Source organism: Mirounga leonina, unplaced genomic scaffold (genome assembly GCF_011800145.1).
Source record: "Mirounga leonina isolate KUSES-001 unplaced genomic scaffold, KU_Mleo_1.0 Mir_154, whole genome shotgun sequence".
In the NCBI taxonomy this organism is placed as follows: Eukaryota; Metazoa; Chordata; class Mammalia; order Carnivora; family Phocidae; genus Mirounga; species Mirounga leonina.
In genome coordinates this window covers 18,150,203-18,172,830 of record NW_023270389.1, presented here as the reverse complement: position 1 = coordinate 18,172,830, position 22,628 = coordinate 18,150,203, and the positions used below count along the sequence as shown (strand labels likewise).

The following is a 22,628-nucleotide window of genomic DNA, read 5'->3' as shown; positions in this document are numbered from 1 at the left end:
CTTTCTTTCTTTCTTTCTTTCTTTCTTTCTTTCTTTCTTCTTCATTCTTGATGCAAGGGAATATATTTTATAATGAATGAATTGTAAGCAATAAAGCAGTTTTAGGGGGGAAGGGTTCCTGATTTATGATGGTTCAACTTAGGATTTTTTGACTTTATGATGGTACAAAAGCAATAAGTATTCAGTCAAAATTGTCCTTCAAATTTTGAATTTTTATCTTTTCCCAGGCTAGCCATATGAGGTATGGTACTCTCTCAGGATGCTGGACAGCTCCCAGTCAGCCACGTGATCATGAGGGTCAATAACCAATACACTTATAAACATTCTGTACCCATACAACCATTCTGTTTTTCACTATCAGTATAGTATTAAAAAAATACTAGAGATATTTAGCACCTTATTATAAAACAGGTTTTGTGTTAGATGATTTTGCCCAACTGTAGGTTAATGTAATTGTTCTGAGCATGCTTAAATTAGGCTAGGCTCAGCTATGATGTTCAGTACCTCAGGTATGTTAAATGCTTTTTTGACTTACGATATTTTCAACTTACCAGAGGTTTATCAGGACATAACTCCATCATAAGTGGAGGAAGATCTGTGCTTGTAATCATCTATATACTTCTAAGGTTGTGCTAGGTAGTAGGAAAATCTTTGCTCAAATCCCTAATCTCCCACTTACTCATTATCTATACGACTTTAGGAAAGTTAATCCACCTCTTGGTCCCAGTAATCTGCTCTGTAAAAAAAATAGTGTTAATAACATTTACCTCATAGTAGTGCGAATTATATAAATATGTTAGGTAAAGTGCCTAAATTAGCTGCTTAATAAAGTTATACATCTTTTTCTTCCCTCTTAGATCCCATGTGAAAGCGCTTTGTGAAGATTTAACCATTTCTTAACCTAATTCCAGTTATATTTTTTACCATATAACATTTTATTTCTTATTGCACAGGAAGAAATAGAAGTCTAGGGTCAGACAGAATGGCATGGTATTTGGTTTAATCACTCTGTACAGGCTGTTTCTTAACGAAATTTTTTTAGATTATCATAGAGTTTGGTGTGAAATCTGAGTTATTTATACTGTCTGAGTTTGTGTGTGTGTGTGTGTGTGTGTGTTTATGATTTGAGGGAAGAATATTAAACACGAAAATAGTAAATATTCGGAATCATTTATGATTTGTACTCTGTGACCTAAAACACAATGTACTTGAGTCTAATCATACATTTGATGCCAACTTCTAATCTACAGGTAACTAATTAGGGATAGAAGAGCGAGTTTAATGGCACCATTAAGTGATACTGAACAATCCGTTATTCAAATCCAGAAAGTAGGATATTTTACAAAACTGATCTCATTTCCTCTCAATGGCATGGGGAGAAAAAAAGAAAGCAAGACTGGAAAGACTTAAGGGACATAACTGCCTAATGAAATGAATAGAATCTCTTTGAATTCTGATTTTTAATAACTAAAAACATATATTTTTAGAATTTCAGAGAAACTTGAATATGGCTTGGTTATTAGTCACTGTCAATAAATTATGGTTAATTTTTGTTATGTGATAATGGCAATTCTGATTATTAAATGTTCTCCTAACATTTTAATTTTTGAGATGCATATAGAATTGTATGCAGAATATTTAAGATTGAAATGACTGATGAGGTCTGAAATTTGCTTTAAAACCTTCTCAACTATCCCAACCTTCCCACTCCCAGAAAAGGGGAGGAGGTGGATGAAACATGTAAAACAAAATACAAAATGTTGGTAGTGGTTGAGGCTGGTTAATGAATTCCTGGAACTCGGGTGGAATTTCTACTGGTAGTGCGTGTTTGAAAATTTCAGACTAAAATATTGTTTAAAATTGATAAAAATAATTAATTGTAGATTCCTTACGATTAGCTATTATGTCTTTTCAGGCTTTAAGCAATTATTTATAGAGTAGGAAGCTTAATAAATAGTTATTAAATTGCATGTATTGTTATGTGCACATTTTAGTTTATATTAACAAGATTTTTGTAGAAATTTGTTAAACAAAAATGTTTGAAGGTTGATATTACAATTTTAAAAGCTTTTTGAAAGGTTTTTAAAAAACAAGATATTTCTCCTTAATTTACCCTGAATAACAATGAAACAGTTAGCTCTAAGATAGAATAATTGGATTACAAAGGGATTAAGACCCTTTATTCCATATTTTGCAAAGGCATTATATTGAGAAGGTCAAGTATATCTTGCATAGAGTAGGCGCTTAAATACCCAAAGTAGTGGCAATTGTTCCCTTTTAACCAACAATAACTTCATTTAAAGAGGTAATAATCTTGGGGCACCTGGGTGGCCCAGTCGTTAAGCGTCTGCCTTCCGCTCAGGTCATGGTCCCAGGGTCCTGGGATTGAGCCCCGCATGGAGCCCTGCATTGGGCTCCTTGCTTAGCGGGAAGCCTGCTTCTCCCTCTCCCTCTCCCCCTGCTTGTGTTCCCTCTCTCACTGCCTCTCTCTCTCTGTCAAATAAATAAGTAAAATCTTAAAAAAAAAAAAAAAAGAGAGGTAATAATCTTTTTAAGTTGGAAAATAACTGAGGATTATGGTGTCCCTCTACCCAAAGCACTGGTCTTTTTACAATCATACAGAAAAACAGGACTCTGTCCTTGTGTACAGAAATTTCAAGAAACACAAGGCTCTCAAATTCATTGAACAAAAGAAGAACATGAAAGTATCATGAGTATTTCATATGCAAATAGCTAAGTATAAATTCCGCTCATCCTTTCAATTCTCTTCAGGTAACTCCTCCATGAATAAAAACTCAAATTTATCTCATTCAATTTTTGAATCAGAAAATCTATTAAGAAAGGAAAGGGAAATATGTTCATTTGAAATTGGGTTTAGTCCCCTTAGGATGTTACGTTTGCACCAACTGCTGACATTGCAAGAACATTTGATGACACTTCCCCCAGGGTGGATATCCAGTTATACGGTAGTCATGCTACTTTGAATTTAATTTGTCAAACAAATAACAGAAAGGACAGCAGGTGTTTTTGTCTAACCCCATTGGTTATGATTAGAGATATTATAAAACTATGAAAATTAATGTTGACATACCACTTTGAAAGCTAATTTTCTCGTGTATGTGACATGCCATAGCATATCTGAAATGTGTGTATTCCCACTTGCCAGAATAACACATTATTTGTTGGAGTCTTTGGTTCTAAAAGCAGATGTTGTCTATTTCAATCAATTTTCAGTTATTAATGGAAGCTTTTAACTACACTTGTGAGACGCAGATACTTCCAATTAGTATTTTTCAGAAACAATGTGACATTTATTCTGAGGAGAAAGTTATGGCTACTAAAATCCATTTTAATGTAGCCTCATGTAGATAAATATTACCAAGTATAAGCATTACTGTACACAGCTTTAGGGAACACCACCATTTTTCCTTTGATTTTACACTACAGAGGAAGAAATGAATGTTGCTTATTCTTGGTGGAATGAAACGAAAAGAATAGAAATAGAGTGAATGAATTAGCAAAGTTAAGATTCACCAAAAAACTCCTCCAGTGGCTGTCATCTTTTGGGCAACACAGTTGCTTTGTTTCTCAGAGGATTCCTCAGAGAAGCATGTACATTTACTCCAAATCTCATTTCGCTGTTAATGCGTAAGGAAGCCAAATAGAAAGCTGCAATAGAATGTGTTCAGAAAATCAGTTTCATCTACCGTGTTTTATGTGTATCAGAGCCATTAAGCAAAATATTCTTAAATATTAAAACTACAATAAAAAATTATCTGTCACCTTTGCTTTTCTACAGCTGTCGGTGACTGTGACATTCAGGGCTCCTCTCTTGGTCTGAATGTCTTCACGTCTGTGTCCAGAAAGCACTGAGCTTAGGAAGTTATTAAGTCATCCTAACTTATTATTGATTTAATTGTTCAACCTTGATTTCTGTTGCTGATATATAAAAACATAGAAGTTTCTTTCCCATGTTCTTCCTTTCTTTAAGAAAGTGTGGAAAATAATAAACTCAGATACTGATGATAGAACAAGAGATGTTTTAATGTGGATGGAAGTAGCATTCATTTACTTTTCCGGGGAAAGGCAGATGGATGCTATCTAGAACATGTGATAAGAAGCTGAGATCTAGAAATATTTGTCAAGTTATAGGTGAGAAATAGATTTAAAGATTGACCCTTCTTGGGGTGCCTGGGTGGCTCAGTTGGTTAAGCATCTGCCTTTGGCTCAGGTCATGATCTCAGGGTCCTGGGATCAGACCCCACATCGGGCTCCCTGCTCAGTGGAGAGCCTGCTTCTCCTTATCCCTCTGCTGCTCCCCCTGCTTGCGCACTCCCTTCCGCGCTCTCTCTCTGTCAAATAAATAATAAAATCTTAAAAAAAAAAAAAAGATTGACCCTCTCTTTGCTCTTCAATTTTGCCTTATGCTAAAACTTCCCCCAAGTGGAATTTTTATTCCAAATATCCCAGTGCTTGATAAAAGAAAACTGAATAGATTGAAGTTTGATTGTTGAAGCATAGAACATAGTGTTCAGAGCAAAAGGAAGAGAAATGAGTAATGATTTTCAAGTCAACGTGTTTCTACTTTGCTGAGAAGTGTTTGTACTATATCTGAGAGAACCTTCTGTAAATTGAAAATAGGCAAGTTGAATAAGCTATACTTATTTGTGTCTACTAAGAATGCCTCTCACTTTATAAATTTTCTAATGAATTTATTTATTCTTCAACATAATTTACTGAATGCATACTATAACCCAGATAGTGTTTCTGGGAATGTAACTGTAAAGTGGGTTACAAATTCCTACCTTCACTGGAGCTAACATTCTGGTGAAGAGAGAGAGATTTATTTATTATTATTATCTTATTTTTAAAGATTTATTTATTTGGGAGGGAGAGAGAGAGAGTGTGTGTGTGCAGGGGGAGGAGCAGAGGGAGAGAAACTCAAGCAGACTCCACAGAATGCTGAGCCCCACGCAGAGCTCAATCTCAGGACCCCAAGATCATGACTTGAGCCGAAATCAAGAGTCCAGCGCTCAACTGACTGAGCCACACAAGCGCCCCTAGAGAGACATTTAAAACAGCATGAACATTAATGTTCCAAGAAAAATAAAGCAGAGAAGGGTGATAGGGAGGGAGGGCTGGGGTGGCCAACAATTTTAAACAGGATATCTATGGAAAGCCTCAACTAAAAAAAATACGAGATTAAACATCTGAAGGAGATGAAGTAGACCATAGAGATAGATGTGTGATCAAGGGAAATCCAGGACTAGAAAGAGCAATTGAAAAATGCCTAGAGGCAGGAGCAAAAGAGTGCTCAGGAAGGAGCAAGGAGGCAGTGAGGCTGGTTGGAGAAAGAAAGTAGGAAAGAAATCTCAGTGAGGTTAGAGAATGGTAGGGGGCGCTGGTTATGCAGGATCTTAGAAGTCACTCTAAAGACTTTTATGTTAAATGAGATGATTGGAAGGTTTTTATCTGAAGAGTGAGATGATCGCACATAGGTATTAATGGAAACACAATGTATTCGGAAGAGGCCAGAAGAATTTCAGAACTTGGGGCACCTGGGTGGCTCAGTTGTTAAGTGTCTGCCTTCATCTCAGGTCATGACCAGGGTCCTGGGATCGAGCCCCGCATCGGGCTCCCTTTTTGGCAGGAAGCCTGCTTCTCCCTCTCCCACTCCCCCTGCTTGTGTTCCATCTCTCTCTGTCAAATAAATAAAGTCTAAAAAAAAAAAAAAAAAGACTTTCAGAACTTAATATTCATGGGCACAGTTGGTGCCCCCCTCCACCTGTCTGTTCTCTAGATGAAAATAATTAGAATCAAAGGCACTTAGAGGTCAGCAGGAGTGGAAGAATTTGACACAATAGTCTGTAATACTTTTAGGAAGGAAACATACAGATTTTTTCTGTAGTAAGAAAATTTTTCTTTAGGAAGAAAAACATGTGATTTTCTTTTCATACGAGAAACTATGCCCTGAATACGGAAATGAAAGTTGTAGGTTTGATTTAATCCTGGGTTTTTTCCTGGGGAATGTAGTGCTTCAGCACAATCTCCCCAAAACAACTCTGGCATTAATATATGGTGACATGCTTCTTTCAATTTAGAGAAATAGGAAGAGGTTGTACTTGAGATCATTTACAGGAGTGATATATGTGGGAATAAACTGAAGTGAGAAAAAACATTTCTTCTAAGAGTCCAAATACTGTTAGGAAGACACTAAAAAGAGACTTTCGATTCACTGGAAGAGGAAAAGCATACATTGGATTAAAAAGAATCAGTATGTATTTATTGGTTTACTGACTTCGTTTCCCAATCTAAAGCTGCAAACGGATTCTCTGAACTTTTCATTGAAAAGCAAAAGGCATTCTGAAATATATAGAGAGAATATTGGCTTATGTGCTAGCAGAGTCAACAAAATCTTAATATACTTAGATATACTCAATGATTTCAATAATTTCAGTTAATATTAATTAATATTAAAATAATATTTTTGAAATTCTACTAAATCCTTGCGAACCAGGAAAACAAATTCATTCTCAACATTAATTTGACATTGTTTCAAAAATAACTGCACTGTAGGGATCTGGCTAACTGAGGAAAAACACATACTTATTTTTTTAAAAGTCCTATTTTTTTTCACCCACCTCCACCTCCAGGTTTTATTTCAAACAAGCATTGAAAATCTTCCAGGTGTATTCAAAAATGCCTGAAGAATCCACATTCTTTCCCAAGTTGTTAATACTTTTGTTGATTGTCAAGTGTTTTGCCTCTTTGTTAAAATCAATAGGTGAAATATTCAATGAAAAATAACATGAGTATTTTCCAACAGTTTTATCCTATGCTAGAAGGATAAGGAAACATGACTAAAGATGTTTACATAATAATAATTTAACTTCCAGAATCAAAGACAAGTTGGTTTTAGCCCTGTATCCACTTAGGTCTTGTTGTTCTTCTTTCATGCAAGGTACATGTGATGTAAAAATTCATTATTGTTCTAAACAGAAACTGAGGTAGACCTACTCTTTCTTCAGTTAAATGGATAGAATGTCTCTGAGACACACTGATGCAAGTTATTTCAGAATCTCCTTTGTACCACATGATTCTTTTTCACTATCCTATGACTTTAACGTAATATATAAAATATGGGATTTTAGATTATTAAACATCATGATGATATTAAGATGTCAGTATGAATTATATTTTCATCTCACTTTGTGCTGGTTAATCCAGGAACAGTATAGTAGTTTACATTTTGTCCAAAGCTTATCTGGACTGTAAAAACATTTCAGACAATTGTCACCTGAGGAGGTAGGCTGAAATCATAATAACAAGAAAAATACCCTTTCTCATCATTTTTTCATATATGCCTTTATTGGGCCAGTAACACCATAGATAATATAGTGGAGTGATGAAGAGCATGGACACTGGCTCATTTTTATAGACACTGTGCTGTCACTTAACGGGCATGTTGTGAAAAACGATAGTACTCACTTCATAGAGTTGTCGCAAAGGCTAAATGTATATTTATATACGTAAGATGTTTAAATAGTCCCCGGCACATAGTAAGTGCGACCTCTAATACATACATTCTATGGATCTGGTGAACTATCTCTAGAATGGCCTTTGTTAACTCTTGGTTTGCAAATGACATGATTTTATAAGGTCAAACTATTTGTATTACAATAGGTACTTATTATACATCTCATATATAAACACATAAGAGGAATTACCTGATTTTTTTTACATCATGGTTTTAACAGTTATTTGCATATAATGTCTTCTTTACCTTTCAAAGGATTGTTGATTATTAAAAGATAATAAATGGCGGGGCGCCTGAGTGGCTCAGTCGTTAAGCGTCTGCCTTCGGCTCAGGTCATGATCCCAGGGTCCTGGGATCGAGTCCCACATCGGGCTCCCTGTTTGGCAGGAAGCCTGCTTCTCTCTCTCCCACTCCCCCGCTTGTGTTCCTGTTCTCGCTATCTCTCTCTCTGTCAAATAAATAAATAAAATCTTAAAAAAAAGATAATAAATGGCAATGGTAACAAATGAAAAGAAAAACAGATAATTTAAAATTAATTTGTAAGCAAAAAAATGATAATACCTAATTTTCAAATAATTTCAAAATGGATTTACTGTTCAAAAATTAAATTAAGGCTAAACCTTCAACGCTAAGGAATAAACTTGTGGATGCCCCCCCCCCACCAACAGAACAGATGAAGCTCTTGAAATGATACAAGTTTCTCTCTATCTTTCTGCCAATTGATAAGAAGCTCCTATTTGTATTGTTGTGGTTTACCCTGCAAGTGAGAGAACAGTACATTTTGAATGCCCATTGGATTTATGTCACTGCTGATATCATCCAGAGTGACTCATTTTTTTTCCCTATCAGATGATATTTTGGTTAATGGAACGTCTTGTGTGCTGAGGAAAGAGATGTTCTACATAATGTAAGTCTGCTTGAGAACCCAAGGATTAAAGTGATTGCTCTACTATTTGTTTTCTGAATAGATGTGGAATGATCATTTAAAATAATCCATCATTTTCTGTAGTCTCATTTGGAAAATAATGAGGCCAAAGAAGGCTAGACATACTGAATTGTTTCTGTTTTCTAAACAGTCATTTGGTTCACTTTTAGTTTCCACAGACTTAAATGTAATATTAAGTTGGTAGAAAAATTAGGAGATAATACCGGTCGTAGTCAGTTTGGGCAGCAATCACGAAAATACCATGGACTGGGTGACTTGAACAACAAATGTGTATTTTTCACAGTTCTGGAGGCTAGAGGACCAAGATCAAGGCACAGGAAGATTTGGTGTCTAGTGAGAGGTCACTTCCTGCTTTATAGATAACCATCCTCTTTTTTTTTTTTTTTTTAAGATTTTATTTATTTGACAGAGACAGACACAGCAAGAGAGGGAACACCAGCAGGGGGAGTGGGAGAGGGAGAAGCAGGCTTCCCGCTGAGCAGGGAGCCCGATGCGGGGCTTGATCCCAGGACTCTGGGATCATGACCTGAGCCGAAGGCAGACGCTTAACGACTGAGCCACCCAGGCGTCCCGATAACCATCTTCTTACTGTGTGGAAACAGGGTGAGCCAGCTGTCTAGGGTCCCTTTTCTAAGGGCCTAATTCCACTGATGATGGCTCCATCCTTATTACCTAATTACTTCCCCAAATCCCTAACTCCTAATACTATCACATTGAGAAACAGGATTTCAAATTACAAAATGAGCGTCGGGCTCTGCCCTGGGCATGGAGCCTGTTTAATATTCTCTCTCTCCCAGTCTCTCTGCCCCTCCACCCACACACTCTCTCTCTCTCGCTATAAATAATAAAAATAATAAAATTAGTAGTCTGAAAATAATCCTGTGCAATATCACATTTATAATCTGCAGTAAATTCAATGAACCCTTTGCAATTTTGTAGTTAGAGTACAGCACTGCTGTTCACACTGAGAGAATAACTATCATTCTTACACTACCCACAGTCGTTCAGTAATTGGAAAAGCATAAATAATATACATAATACTGGTATCTTATAACTTATAACTGTAGTGCTTTCAGATTTTCACATTTTCTTGTGTGGGACATAAAAACAAGATTTTGCCCAGTTTCTTGTCATTTATTATCCAGATAATCAGGGTTAAGTTCTTGCCAAATGGAAGCAGGGAGTTGAAAATATGTGTAAAAGTAGTATTATGATTCTAGGCCATGGCATCCAACATAGAGAAGGGTGAAAATAATGTATAAGGGTGAAAACAATCACAAATAAAAAATACCACAACCTCATGTGCTTTTTTTTTTTTTTTTTTTGTGGTTGTGAGCTCATGGTCAAAATAATTTTATTTATATTGATTCTTCAAGTCCTTTGCAGAATGTACACTCCTCTAGAAAACATATATGTTTAATTTTGCCACCTTACAACAATTTTGGAGCATTTTAAAATAATTATTTTCATTCCTGTTTTTGAATTTATAGATTATGTATTTTCCCTTCTACTAGCAATGAGGTCAGGGCAGGCACTCATTTGCTCTCTGCCTTTGCTAGATGTTGGTTGCTTTTGTTGCTGGGTTTTTTTTTTCACTTTTTTTTTTATTATGTTATGTTAATCCCCATACATTACATCATTAGTTTTAGATGAAGTGTTCCATGATTCATTGTTTGCATGTAACACCCAGTGCTCCATGCAGAACGTGCCCTCCTTAATAATATAGGCTCTAAGCATCCTTGAATTATTATTCAAGTTGTTCCTAACTTCAATACTATTTTTTAATCTAAGAAATTAAACAGTATTGTTATTGTATTGTTATTGTTTTATACTTTCAATATTCTTTTAGAATTACCCAGTGGTTTACCAATTTCTTTGCTCTCCATTCCTTATGTTAGAATGTTAGGAACAGTTTTCTTTTGCCCAAACTACTTTCTTTAGTGAGGGTCTACTAGAGGCAAATTCTGACAATTTTAGTTTACCTAAAACTATCGTTATGTTGCTTTCATTCTTGAAAGATAGTTTCAGTGGGTTCTAATTTGACAATTATTTTGACTCTGCATACCTGGCTATTAAAATTTAGATGCCAGTTGAATTACGTTTTTAATTTTCTTCGGTTTCTCCTGCTTTTAAAAATTCTCCCTCCCTGCCCCCCCCATTATTCCCCTCCTGTTATCTTCTTCATTTATTTTTTTAACATATAATGTATTATTTCCTTCAGAGGTACAGATCTGTGATTCAACAGGCTTACACAATTCACAGCACTCACCATAGCACATACCCTCCCCAAATATAGTGGGTCTCCAATTCAACTTCTTGCCATCCAGTGTACCAGACTTTGTCTCTGATACCCAAGATGACCACCCCATCGTCGAGATCACGCATACATATGTCTTTCTCCATATTGTTCTTTTACTTCAGTTTCAGCCTGTGAAGTTTACAGCATCTTTCTTTCCATATTATAATGCATTAAAAATAGTTATTGCCAGAATTTTTTGGCATTTTACATTGAGGAGTTTTAAGCATACTCCCTCTGACATTTTTTCACAAACGTAAGTCCATAATTCAATTTCGACTTAGCAGTTTCGTTTGGAAGGTCCAGGAAGGCATTTTGTTGGTCTCTAGGAATTCCAATGAAATAACAGTCATTTCTTTTTTCTGAAGAGCTCATACCCCAATTAAGAAAACTAACATGTAGGAAATTACAGATATTATCATGAACAGTATACTTTAGTTGAAATAATGAGACAAGAATCTATTAAGCCACAATTATACATGGCTTAATTACAAATACAGTAATAGAGATAACTGATACACTCATTCAAGGAATTTAGTTGTTTTATTGTCAAAAAAAGACTGTCTAGAGTGGAAATGATTCAATTTTCATCTTGAACAGGTTAAGTAGAGGAGAAAGACGTTAAATTCTATAACAAGAAAATTCAATGTAGTTGAAATTGAGCATCACATATTTCGGGAGAGGAACAGGGACAGCCCTGGAGAATGTAGTTTATTAAGCATTGAAAGCTAGGTGCTGTCAGTTTGTGAATGGCTTCAAAAACTAGGCAAAATGCATCGTATATATTAAAAATATAGGGGTGTCATGAATTAGAAATGGATCAATTTTAAAGTTAGCTTGCTAGTACACAAATGTAACAAAATGTCAAAAAAAGCAAGTGCAGGGCTTCTTGCTTGACAAGTGAGGCACAAAGGGGTAAGTTGATATCCACCATTATAGACAACAATGATGATTGTATTAAGAAAGAAGAAAATGGGGCGCCTGGGTGGCTCAGTTGGTTAAGTGACTGCCTTCGGCTCGGGTCATGATCCTGGAGTCCCGGGATCGAGTCCTGCATCGGGCTCCCTGCTCAGCAGGGGGTCTGCTTCTCCCTCTGACCCTCCCCCCTCTCATGCTCTCTGTCTCAAATAAATAAATAAAATCTTTAAAAAAAAGAAAAAAAGAAAAAAAAAAGAAAGAAGAAAATGGTAAGTTTGGAGACATTCTATTTGGAGGGATGTTTCTAAGTCAAAGGCGGGTATATCATAGACAGTTCATGCCGTAATTGTGTTCATAGGTATATGAATAGATGGACATCAGATTTGGGCAAATTATATTTTGTTTATTTAATTTAAAAATAGGCTTTAAATGTAAATAGTATTGATTATTAGTCATACATTTTTTTAAGATTTTATTTATATTTTTGACAGAGAGAGAGAGAGACAATGAGAGCAGGAACACAAGCAGGGGGAGTGGGAGAGGGAGAAGCAGGCTTCCCGCGGAGCAGGGAGCCCGATGCGGGGCTCAATCCCAGGACCCTGGGATCATGACCTGAGCCGAAGGCAGACGCTTAACAACTGAGCCACCCAGGCACCCCTGGTTATTCGTTTTAGAAAAACATTAAAATTGATTAAATTATTTAAATGATAGAGTTCACTTTTTATTGATCTTCTGTAAGTTGATAAGAAATTGGTCATGAAACATACTTTAAAAAAGCAGATATTATGAAAATAAGACAATTTTTTAAAATTTTAATCACTTACTGGAAATCAAGAAAGCCATATGAAATACTAACAACAACAACAACAAAAACAATGAAGGACATTTCTAATTTAGTCTTAAATTTGCTTTTTCAGCTTCCTCTCTTGTTCACTAATTTATCCACTTATATAAAATTTATATTAAATTTGAAGTACTAGGATCAGAGATGAATACATCTGTGAAAGATGAAATGGAATGGTCTCTTTATAAATATTTTATTTTAAATTCCTTAATTATATTATTTAGATTTTCAAATTTGGATCCATAATGCACACATTTTAAGACCAATAAAGGTTTAGAAGGTTGTAATGGGGGAATTTAAGTATAAACATTGCACATTGATTTAGTATGCTGTGATAGGAAAATAGTGAAGTAAACAAATACATATTTTCCTTCATAGAAAGTATAATGTAATGAAATACAGATGATTTGGTAATAATGACTTGGTGTAATGAATGTTATGGTGGATGAAAACCAGGATGTTATGAATGCACTTAGGAGACATCAGATTTACCTGTCTTTGCAAAATAATTGCATTTGTGTCAATATTCATCAATTACACTAACCGCTTACTAGCTGAACTTGCACATAATAAATACTTTTTAAGCTCTTTTAACTTACTATCTAATATGACTTAGTGGGTAAGATATTTCAATTTTTGGTAATCTTTGGAAGAAAATGAAACGTGGACTCTAATTAGGAAAATGCTGGTGTTCTTTTGATAATTTCTCTTCACTTCGAGTAATGTAATTGTGTTCATTTTTGTGTGCCTCACATGTCGCAGCCTGAATGTTGACCTGTCTCTTTTCATATTTTATGTCACAAGTAGGAGAAAAACATATCTTTTGATTTTTTTGAACTGTAGAATCAGACGCAGCATCTTTGGGGACAAAAATGTAAGCAGATTTGTCTGTGTATGCCACTCAACCAAATGTGTCACAAATTAGTTGGACTGAAACCTTTTGTTTGTTCTTGCCCTCCTTATTAATTTTTGCTTTTCTTGATTGTGCTTTTGATGTCATATCCAAAAAGATCACTGGGAGTAATAAAGACCAGGGATGTGTAGTTTCAGTTCTATCACTTACTAGCTGTTGGACTTTGAACAAGTTCTAGTTATTTAAGCTTTTTAAAATGCATGCCCTTACTTATAAATTGGGGTAACAAACATCCTTACTCAGGGAGTAGTGAGAATTGAGAGGAATCAATAAATAATGCCTATTAAAAGACTATGCTCATGATAAAACCTCAATGACTGTTACTACCAGGTAATAATTTCTTTTTTTTTTTTTTTTAATTCATTCGAGACACAGAGATACAGAGAGAGAGAGAGAGAGCATGAGCAAGGGGAGAAGCAGAGGGAGGGGGAGAAGCAGACTCCCTGTTGAGCAGGGAACCCAATGCAGGGCTCGATCCCAGGACTCTGAGCCATCCAGGAGCCCTGTGGGTAATAATTTCTTTAAAATATAACCTACATCTTCAACTGCTTCACTCCCTTTGTCTTTCTGCAAACCAAAATTATTAGTAGATACTTGAATTAAAATGTGTATATATATATATATATATATGTCTATAAGTCTATAGATTTGTATCTATATACACATGTGGTATATAGAGACTTCCTTGGGAGACCGATGGCTGAGGGACCTTTGACAATGACATTCTTTTTCTTGGGGTGTAAAACTGTTTCTAAGAGTGAGACTATTATATGTTGGGGGTGTCACCATGAGCTCCAGGCCACATTGTCAAGGCTGAGATGGTCAGAGCAGCAGAATTGGAAGAGGGCAAGTGACAGAATATTATTTGATATTATCTGTCTGTGGCTGAGCTAATAATCAGTTTATGATTGTTTAAATAGCTGTGGGTGCTTAATCCCAAGCTCATATTTAGTTTAAAGTATTAGAGTCGGAGAAACATAAATCTAGGAAGGCTGAAATGAAATGCTCTACTCAAAAGAGTGATATTTAACTTCAAAAAGATACTGAAATTATATTGTTTAGGTTTTAAAATTTGGATCAACATTGCACAGATTTGGAGAGCAATAAAAGATTAGAAGGTTGAAATAAGGGACCTTTGAAATAAGATTATTAGTGCTCAGAGAGGATTTAACCATGAGAGGAGGTAATTGTTTTTATATCAACATATGTTCTAATACCTCAATGCAAACCATTGCACATTAGAATATATGTCCTGAATTTGAGCAATATTGTCTTTACACACGTTTTAGATTTTCAAAACTATCAAAGGAGGCCGCACACGTGCTTTTAAATATAGTCTTGACCGTGTTATCAATAACTGTGTTTATTTTGATAAAGATAAAATGCAGAAATACAGTGTAATATTATGCATACAATGCATGAATTGTAGATAAAATAAAAATTTTCAATTTCCTGGAGGAAAAAGCATTTGTATTAAAGGAACTACATACAATGATATTTCTTTAAAAGGTAACAGTAGTAACACAATAATAATAAAAATAAGCATTACATTTATTTCCCATTTATTCTGTGCATAGTACTCTTTTAAGTGCTTTTCCTGAAATTGTGCTTTAATTTTCACAACAACCTATATTTTATTCCCAATTTATATATGAGGTAAATGAAACTAGATTCAAAGTTGATAGTTTGGCTCCCCAAAAGTGATTGAAGCCAATAGAGTATACTGTCACTCAAAAAACTAAACTTTATATCATAATTAAAAGTTACTTTTATCAAATTAAAAGTTATTTTATCTTGGATGCTGTCCAGCTAATAGCAATACATGGATATTTTCCTAAAGTCATTTATTAAGTACTTTTTCTCACGATCCCATGGAACAACACTTTCAACCACATTTAAAAAAAAAATAATATTTAAATTTGCTTCTCTGACTTTGTCTTCATTTTTCTACTTAACAGATATGTAACAGAGGAAGTCATTAAAACTATGAACCTCAGTATTTTTAAATTTTTAAAATGAGGTTAACCTTTGGAAACTACTGTGAAGAATTTTCAATAATGAATTACGAAGTAGCTGGTCCATGACATGAGAGGTAGTCACTAAATAATTAATATTACTGTAACAACGTAGAATTTAGTGATTAAGCTAGGCTTTGTGTTTGTTTTGTTCTTTAATGTATGCACATGGCAAATTTTCTGGTGTAGGGTTTGCAAACTGTAGCGTAGCCATCTGATGCTGACACTTCTCCACACAAATTGTAACTTTTCTCTACCTTTTCTGAACATATTCTTTTTTTTTTTGAAACAATATTTCTCTTTTTATTATTATGTTATGTTAATCACCATACATTACATCATTAGTTTTTGATGTAGTGTTCTGTGATTCATTGTTTGCGTATAACACCCAGTGCTCCATGCAGAACGTGCCCTCTTTAATAACTATCACCAGGCTAACCCATCCCTCCACCCCCTTCCCCTCTAGAACCCTCAGTTTGTTTTTCAGAGTCCATAGTCTCTCATGGCTCGTCTCCCCCTCCGATTTCCACCCCCTTCATTTTTCCCTTCCTGCTATCTTCTCTTTTTTTTCTTTTTCTTAACATAATTTGCATTATTTGTTTCAGAAGTACAGATCTGTTATTCAACAGTCTTGCACAATTCACAGCGCTCACCATAGCACGTATTCTTACATGCTGATGGCTAGATGGTATTTAAAGTGCCCCTAGTCGCTATTTGGGTTGTTAATTTTCTCACATAGGAACCTTGCAGCCCAGCTGTACATAACATCCTCTGGGATTGCATATTCCTGGGCCCTACGCCTAGAAATTCTTATAGTATCTCTGGAGGGAGGCCCAGGAATCTGTTTCACCAATCACACTTATCATCATTCGAAACTATAAGAATAAGACCATATCTTAGTTGATATTCTTAGTAACAGGAAAGTTTGAGAGACAAGCATTTCATTCACATTGTTTCATTATGAGCAGCCACCACATGTGAGACGGGGATGATGGGGGTTATATGCTACACCATTCCACCCTGACAAAAGATCGGCAAGTGGAGTCACACAGGAACACACAAAGGTTCAGAAAGCTATCTGTATTCCCCAGGGTCATGCAGAACCAAACTTTTAGTGTTTCTTCAAGCTCTGCTTAAGGTTAAGGACACTAAGTGACCTGTCCCAGGTCACCGGGTAGAGTCCAGCCCAGAAATCAGGTATTCATCTTTTAGTCTAGGGCATTCTGATGTATCCTGTGGAGAAGAACAGATCTTCAACACATGGAGAATATTACAGATTGAACCAAAGCTCCCAAATTCGTATGCCACGTGATTCCTCAAATAGCAACATGCTATAGGCTTTTAGCTTAAATTTTAACCTAAATTTTAAAATTTTAACTTAACTCTGGGAGGCATTTTTCTCTTTTTAATACTGTCCCATAAAAGCCTTTGTAGAAAGTATTTCCAAAATGCAAACTCGGTTCCTGATAGATAAAGGAGTTCCTGCCCTTCCTGAAATGCTCCATGTCATAGTAGCTACCACAGGCCAAGGCCCTTTGTAATTCTTTCTTCTATTTCTGTCTTCTGTTCTCCCATAATCCGTAATTCTTCACTCTAATTTCTGTCTCTCCCTCTCCTTACTCCTCTCTCCCTCCTTTATCATTCCCTTTATTTAGTAAATATTTATTAAAGTGCAATTAAGTAGACGGCACAAACCATGCCACATGCTTGATGAAAAGGGCCAAAAGACCTGCTTGCCAGGAGTCCATCTGTTGACATTGCATCCTCTAGCCTTAGCCCAAGGAGACACCAAATAATTAATATGAATATAAGCTATAGATGAGAATAAAAGAAATGTGGTACTACTTTCTTTATATATTTAGATATAAAAGGAAGCAGAGTGTTTAAAAAAATGCTCAATACAGGCTACTTTTGATTTTTATTTATTTTACATTAATTAAATGAATTTACGAAGTTACTTAACAATCAGACTTATTTAAAATAAGTTTAAATGCTTTAGAATAAAGAAAAAAAGCAGTTAAATTTTACTTTTTTGGGAAAAATAAAACTACGTGATTATTTGGGTAAATGAAAAATCCAAAGGGGCTCCCTTCTCTATTTTTGACTCCTGCTTTAGCCAAGATTTTACAAGGAGTAAAGCAAAGACTGATTATTGCATTAAATTTTCCTTTAAAAATCTATTCCTTACTTGTGAAATACAGTAAAACAGTCAAAAGGTAGGTAGGAGGGGAGAAAGGACAAGAAGCCTAAAAGAAGAAAATCCACACGCTAGCTCTTCCGTCCCAGGGTACGGGAGCTTTGACAGTGTGCCAAGTTATCAATATTCATACATGACAAGCTGAAACCCACGAAGCCGAAACACATTCCTTCAGTAATGCATCTGCGGGGACGTGGAAAGGATTGGAAGAGATTGAAAGCTGAAAAAGCCATTGCTTTTCTAAAGTGTCCAAATGCTTCTTTCTACAGTGCCCTAGTTTTGTGAGCTCTGTCTTTAGCCTTAGGTCTATTTATTTCATATTTTGTTTGTCCTTACGATTTGGAAACATGATTAGAGCTTACAATGAAAGATGAATTGGCTCAGGGAATTTATGCTTTGGTTTCAGGGAAGAAAATATAATTTTCAATCCAGATAGGATATATATTTTATATTTTTTATATTAGGAAGACACAGTTACAGAAAAGAGAGAGAGAGAAAGGGGGGAAGAAGGGAGAAGAGAACATAGAAAAGAAAGGAAGGAAGGAAGAAAGGGAAGGAAGGAAGGGAGGCAGGAAGGGAGGGAGGGAGAGAAAAGAGAGAGAAAGAAGCCAAGATGGAGAGACATTAACAGCCTGTGAAAGAGAAAACTGATGGAATAAATACATCAGTAGCTGTAGATTAAAAATCAGTAATAATTTCTATATGTCTAAACTCAGTAGAGAAAGAATCAAGTTATTTCATACACCACAGAAGGAAGCTTTTTGCACATTTATTCTGCGGGGAGTAAACAACTAGAGCTAGAGGCCCTCATATGTAGATGTATGGCTCACAAAGTGCCAAAGAGCCTCACAGCATCGCTATTTCACCACCCTTGGGTATACTCCTGGGAGAATTCTTCTGAGAACTTATTTTTAAAGAATCTAGAAAAAGTTAGAAATGAATTTAATAGGTTCGAGTTTCCAGTCAGTGTTTTTCAGTGTGAGAAATAATTAAGAGGAAGATGTTTTATGCTTTGGTTGGGTTTGGTTTAGTTTAGTTTTTTTGTTTTTGTTTTTGTTTTTTTCTTTTCTTCTGGGTCTATAACAAAAAAGTTACATTTAGGGAAGGTGGAAAAGAAAAGCTTTTTATATATTTAATTGTGCAAAAGTCAAAGTGTATGTTGTGTAACTCTACTTCCTGCAACCCAAGAGAGCTGGGTCTTTACAACTGTATTAAATGTTCTTTTTAGGGCTTTAAATTTCACTCAAAATTATACTTATTGAGAAAATGTCTTTTAATTCATATATGCATTTGATTCAAGATTCATTAAACATTAAAGGGCTGTGATGTCTTGGTAGTCTACTTGGCATTGGATATACAGCCCTGAGCAGGCATACGGGCTTCTGGCAAGCTGGGAATTATATTTAATAGGATAAATGGAGTATGAACAAGTAGGCACAGAATAATACAAAATTTTAAGTGAAAAAGGTACCATGAAAAAGATAAGTAAGTGCCATGAGAGGGAAGAAAGGAGTTTTTGGATTTATTTGGGAAAACAAGGAAGAACTCACTTAAAAAAAAAAAAAAAAAAAGGTGTTGCATTGCAAAGGGAGGATGGGCAGGGAATGGAAATGAATATGTAATTTAAATAGCTCAAATATTGTTATGGATAGTGAATGCATTGTTTTTATTGGTTATTTGGACAGATTAGTGCCTGTGTTTTACCAGTATTCTGCATGGACAAAGTCTTTGAAACTGGAGCAGTGTATAAGTGTAAAGGATGGAGTGTAATAGATATATTTCGCAGAAAATCTCATAGGTACTAAATAATGAACACCAGAAAGGCATAAGAATATCAAAAATTGATACACTGTGCAATATTCTAACCACGTGCATGCAGTCTGAGCCTAACTATTTCTCACAAGAACTCACTATGGAAGGTACTGCTATTCCCATTTTTCACACGAGAAAATGGCACGTTATAGACACCCTTCAACTCTTCCGTGATCATACAGCTGCGATAAAAACAAAGAATTAACTGATTACAGGGCCACACAATTTTCCTTCGTTATTTTACTGAGATTTTTAAACACACCAAGAGTTTGAATAATGTTTTACACGAAAAGTAAATTCTTACATTTGCATCATGATTAGCCTGATGTCTGGGTATAAGTGAGGAAAAATGTTAATGATTCACATCAAACACATTAAACTGACACACTTAACCCTTATTAAAATAACTTGTAGTTGGTTTTAACGAGATATTTTCAACAATTTTCTTGAGCAGCCTGTAAGAATAAAGTCAAACATGTCTTAATAGTATTTTCCTTCTCAGTGGGTACTTGTTCTGTCAATATTGATAAAACCCGAGGATTTAAATACACTGATTGACATTTTAGAGTTGTTTATTTTTCTTTCATTTTTATTTTACTTCCTATTTGACTTCCTGCAACATTAGTGCTTTATGAAGCTAAGAGCAAATGAATGAGCAGTCACCATTTATATGCTCTAATTCTGCTCTAGATATTTTATGATAATATCACTTTTATTTCCTGTTGCTGGTTAGCATTTCAAAACAATAACTGACCCAATTATGTTCACCATAAGCTTCGGAGTACCCTAGCGAAATGACAGGCTATCTTTTCAGAAGGTATTCCATGCAGTATTTCAGTTCAAATCAAATATATCCCCATCTAACCTTGTGCCACGAAGAATGAAAAAAGTTATCTAGTACAAAAAAAATATATATATAGCATATATAAATATTATATTAAAATGTATCTATTTTCAATTAGAAACCGTCTGGATCTTTTATCCCGGTTAAATAACTGGAGTGAACCTAAGAAATGATGGTGAAGCTTTCAGAGCTAAGGGTAATTTTACTGCAGTACACCAAAAAATGTCTTTGTATTCATATAGATTCGTGTTGTTCTGTGTTTCTAGAACCTCAACCTACTGGCTCACTCGCATCCAGTCTTTTCTCTACTGCAATGAGAATGGCCTCCTGGGCAGCTTTTCGGAAGAGACGCACTCATGCACCTGCCCGAACGACCAGGTGGTCTGCACCGCGTTCCTGCCCTGCACGGTGGGCGACGCCTCCGCCTGCCTGACCTGCGCCCCCGACAACCGCACCCGCTGTGGTACTTGCAATACGGGCTACATGCTGAGCCAGGGCCTCTGCAAGCCTGAGGTCGCCGAGTCCACCGATCACTATCTTGGCTTTGAGACTGACCTGCAAGACCTGGAGATGAAATACCTGTTGCAGAAGACTGACAGACGAATAGAAGTGCATGCCATTTTTATCAGCAACGACATGCGCCTCAATAGCTGGTTCGACCCCTCCTGGCGTAAGCGGATGCTCCTCACCTTGAAGAGTAACAAGTACAAGTCAAGTCTGGTCCATATGATCTTGGGTCTCTCTTTACAGATTTGCTTAACTAAGAACAGCACCTTGGAGCCGGTGTTGGCTGTTTACGTCAATCCCTTCGGAGGCAGCCACTCCGAGAGCTGGTTTATGCCTGTGAATGAAAACAGCTTTCCAGACTGGGAGCGGACTAAGCTGGACCTCCCACTGCAGTGTTATAACTGGTCGCTGACTCTGGGCAACAAGTGGAAGACATTTTTCGAGACCGTGCACATCTACCTGAGGAGTCGCATCAAGTCAAATGGCCCCAATGGCAATGAGAGCATTTACTACGAACCTCTGGAATTTATTGACCCTTCCCGGAACCTGGGCTATATGAAAATCAATAACATTCAAGTGTTTGGTTACAGCATGCACTTTGACCCTGAAGCAATTCGGGACTTGATTTTGCAGCTGGACTACCCCTATACTCAGGGATCCCAGGACTCAGCACTTTTGCAACTTCTAGAGATAAGAGACCGTGTAAATAAACTCTCCCCACCTGGCCAGCGTCGTCTAGATCTTTTCTCTTGCTTGCTTCGTCATAGACTCAAGCTGTCTACTAGTGAGGTGGTGAGGATCCAATCTGCTCTGCAGGCGTTTAATGCCAAATTGCCAAACACAGTGGATTATGACACGACCAAATTATGTAGTTAACCATAAATGTCAAGCACAACCCAAAACCTTGGAGGAGTTTTTACAGTGCTTTTGTGGAACAGTTTATGTTTGGAAGAGTACATTTAAATTGTCTTTTCAATATCTGTCTTATATCAGTCAATAACATTGGATGGCAATTTACACACATGAACTTGCTGACAATGAATATATTATACTGCAGTTTTGGTTTATGAATGAAATAAATACTGACACCAATCTAGAAGACATTCTACTTTTTACAATAAATTTCATTTGTAATTTTATATGTTCCGTGGCAATGCTTTTGTGCATTACATCCTCTAGAGGGAACATAAAAAGATACCAATAAAGTTTTGTAGCTGAACAGTTATTAAAAAGAAATGCTGTGGGATTCCTTTTTTCCATGAAATGAGTTTTATTTTGATACAGCTTGTTAGAACCTGGGGAAAATTCACCAAGTTTTTCAATGGAAACATTTGAAGGTCCCCTTCAATAGCCTTTAGAGAAAACTAGGTAGAATATTTAGTAGTCAGTTGTATTTTTATGGTCAACAGCACAGCAGGGGTGCCTTTATGTGCTTATAAATCATTCCTAGAGACACCATCATTATTAAAATAAACAGATGAACTATTTCCCGACTAAATATGAGAACATTCTGGCAAACATACAGAAAAACCAGTGTGATTATAAGCCCATGACAGAGCAAGTAAACCCTTTATTTCCCTAGCAACTCCCTTTGTCTTGCTTGTCTTTCTAATTTCTAATAACCGATAATCAGCATACTCTGCCCAATCATTTTCATTTCAAGTACTGAAAACATAGTTATTCCAGCACTTTACCAAACTCAGTAAAATAACATTTCCAGAATTCACAAGCTGTAATGTCTTGGTATAAGATAATTAATCAAGTAAGTAATTCAGATGTAAATAGATTTTTCTTTTTTC

The 22,628-nt window shown here is 35.9% G+C and overlaps 1 protein-coding gene across 2 annotated transcripts in view; it reads left to right on the top strand.

Annotated features, from left to right (window-relative positions):
* BRINP3 (BMP/retinoic acid inducible neural specific 3) overlaps positions 1–22,061 on the top strand; it is a 353,858-nt gene extending 331,797 nt beyond the window's left edge. For both annotated transcript variants that reach the window (XM_035010134.1, XM_035010135.1), the window contains one exon: positions 20,589–22,061. In XM_035010134.1, coding sequence (XP_034866025.1) covers positions 20,589–21,705 — 1,117 coding nt within the window. In that variant the 3' untranslated portion in view covers positions 21,706–22,061. The remainder of the gene's footprint in view (positions 1–20,588) is intronic.
* Positions 22,062–22,628: the final 567 nt, after the last annotated feature.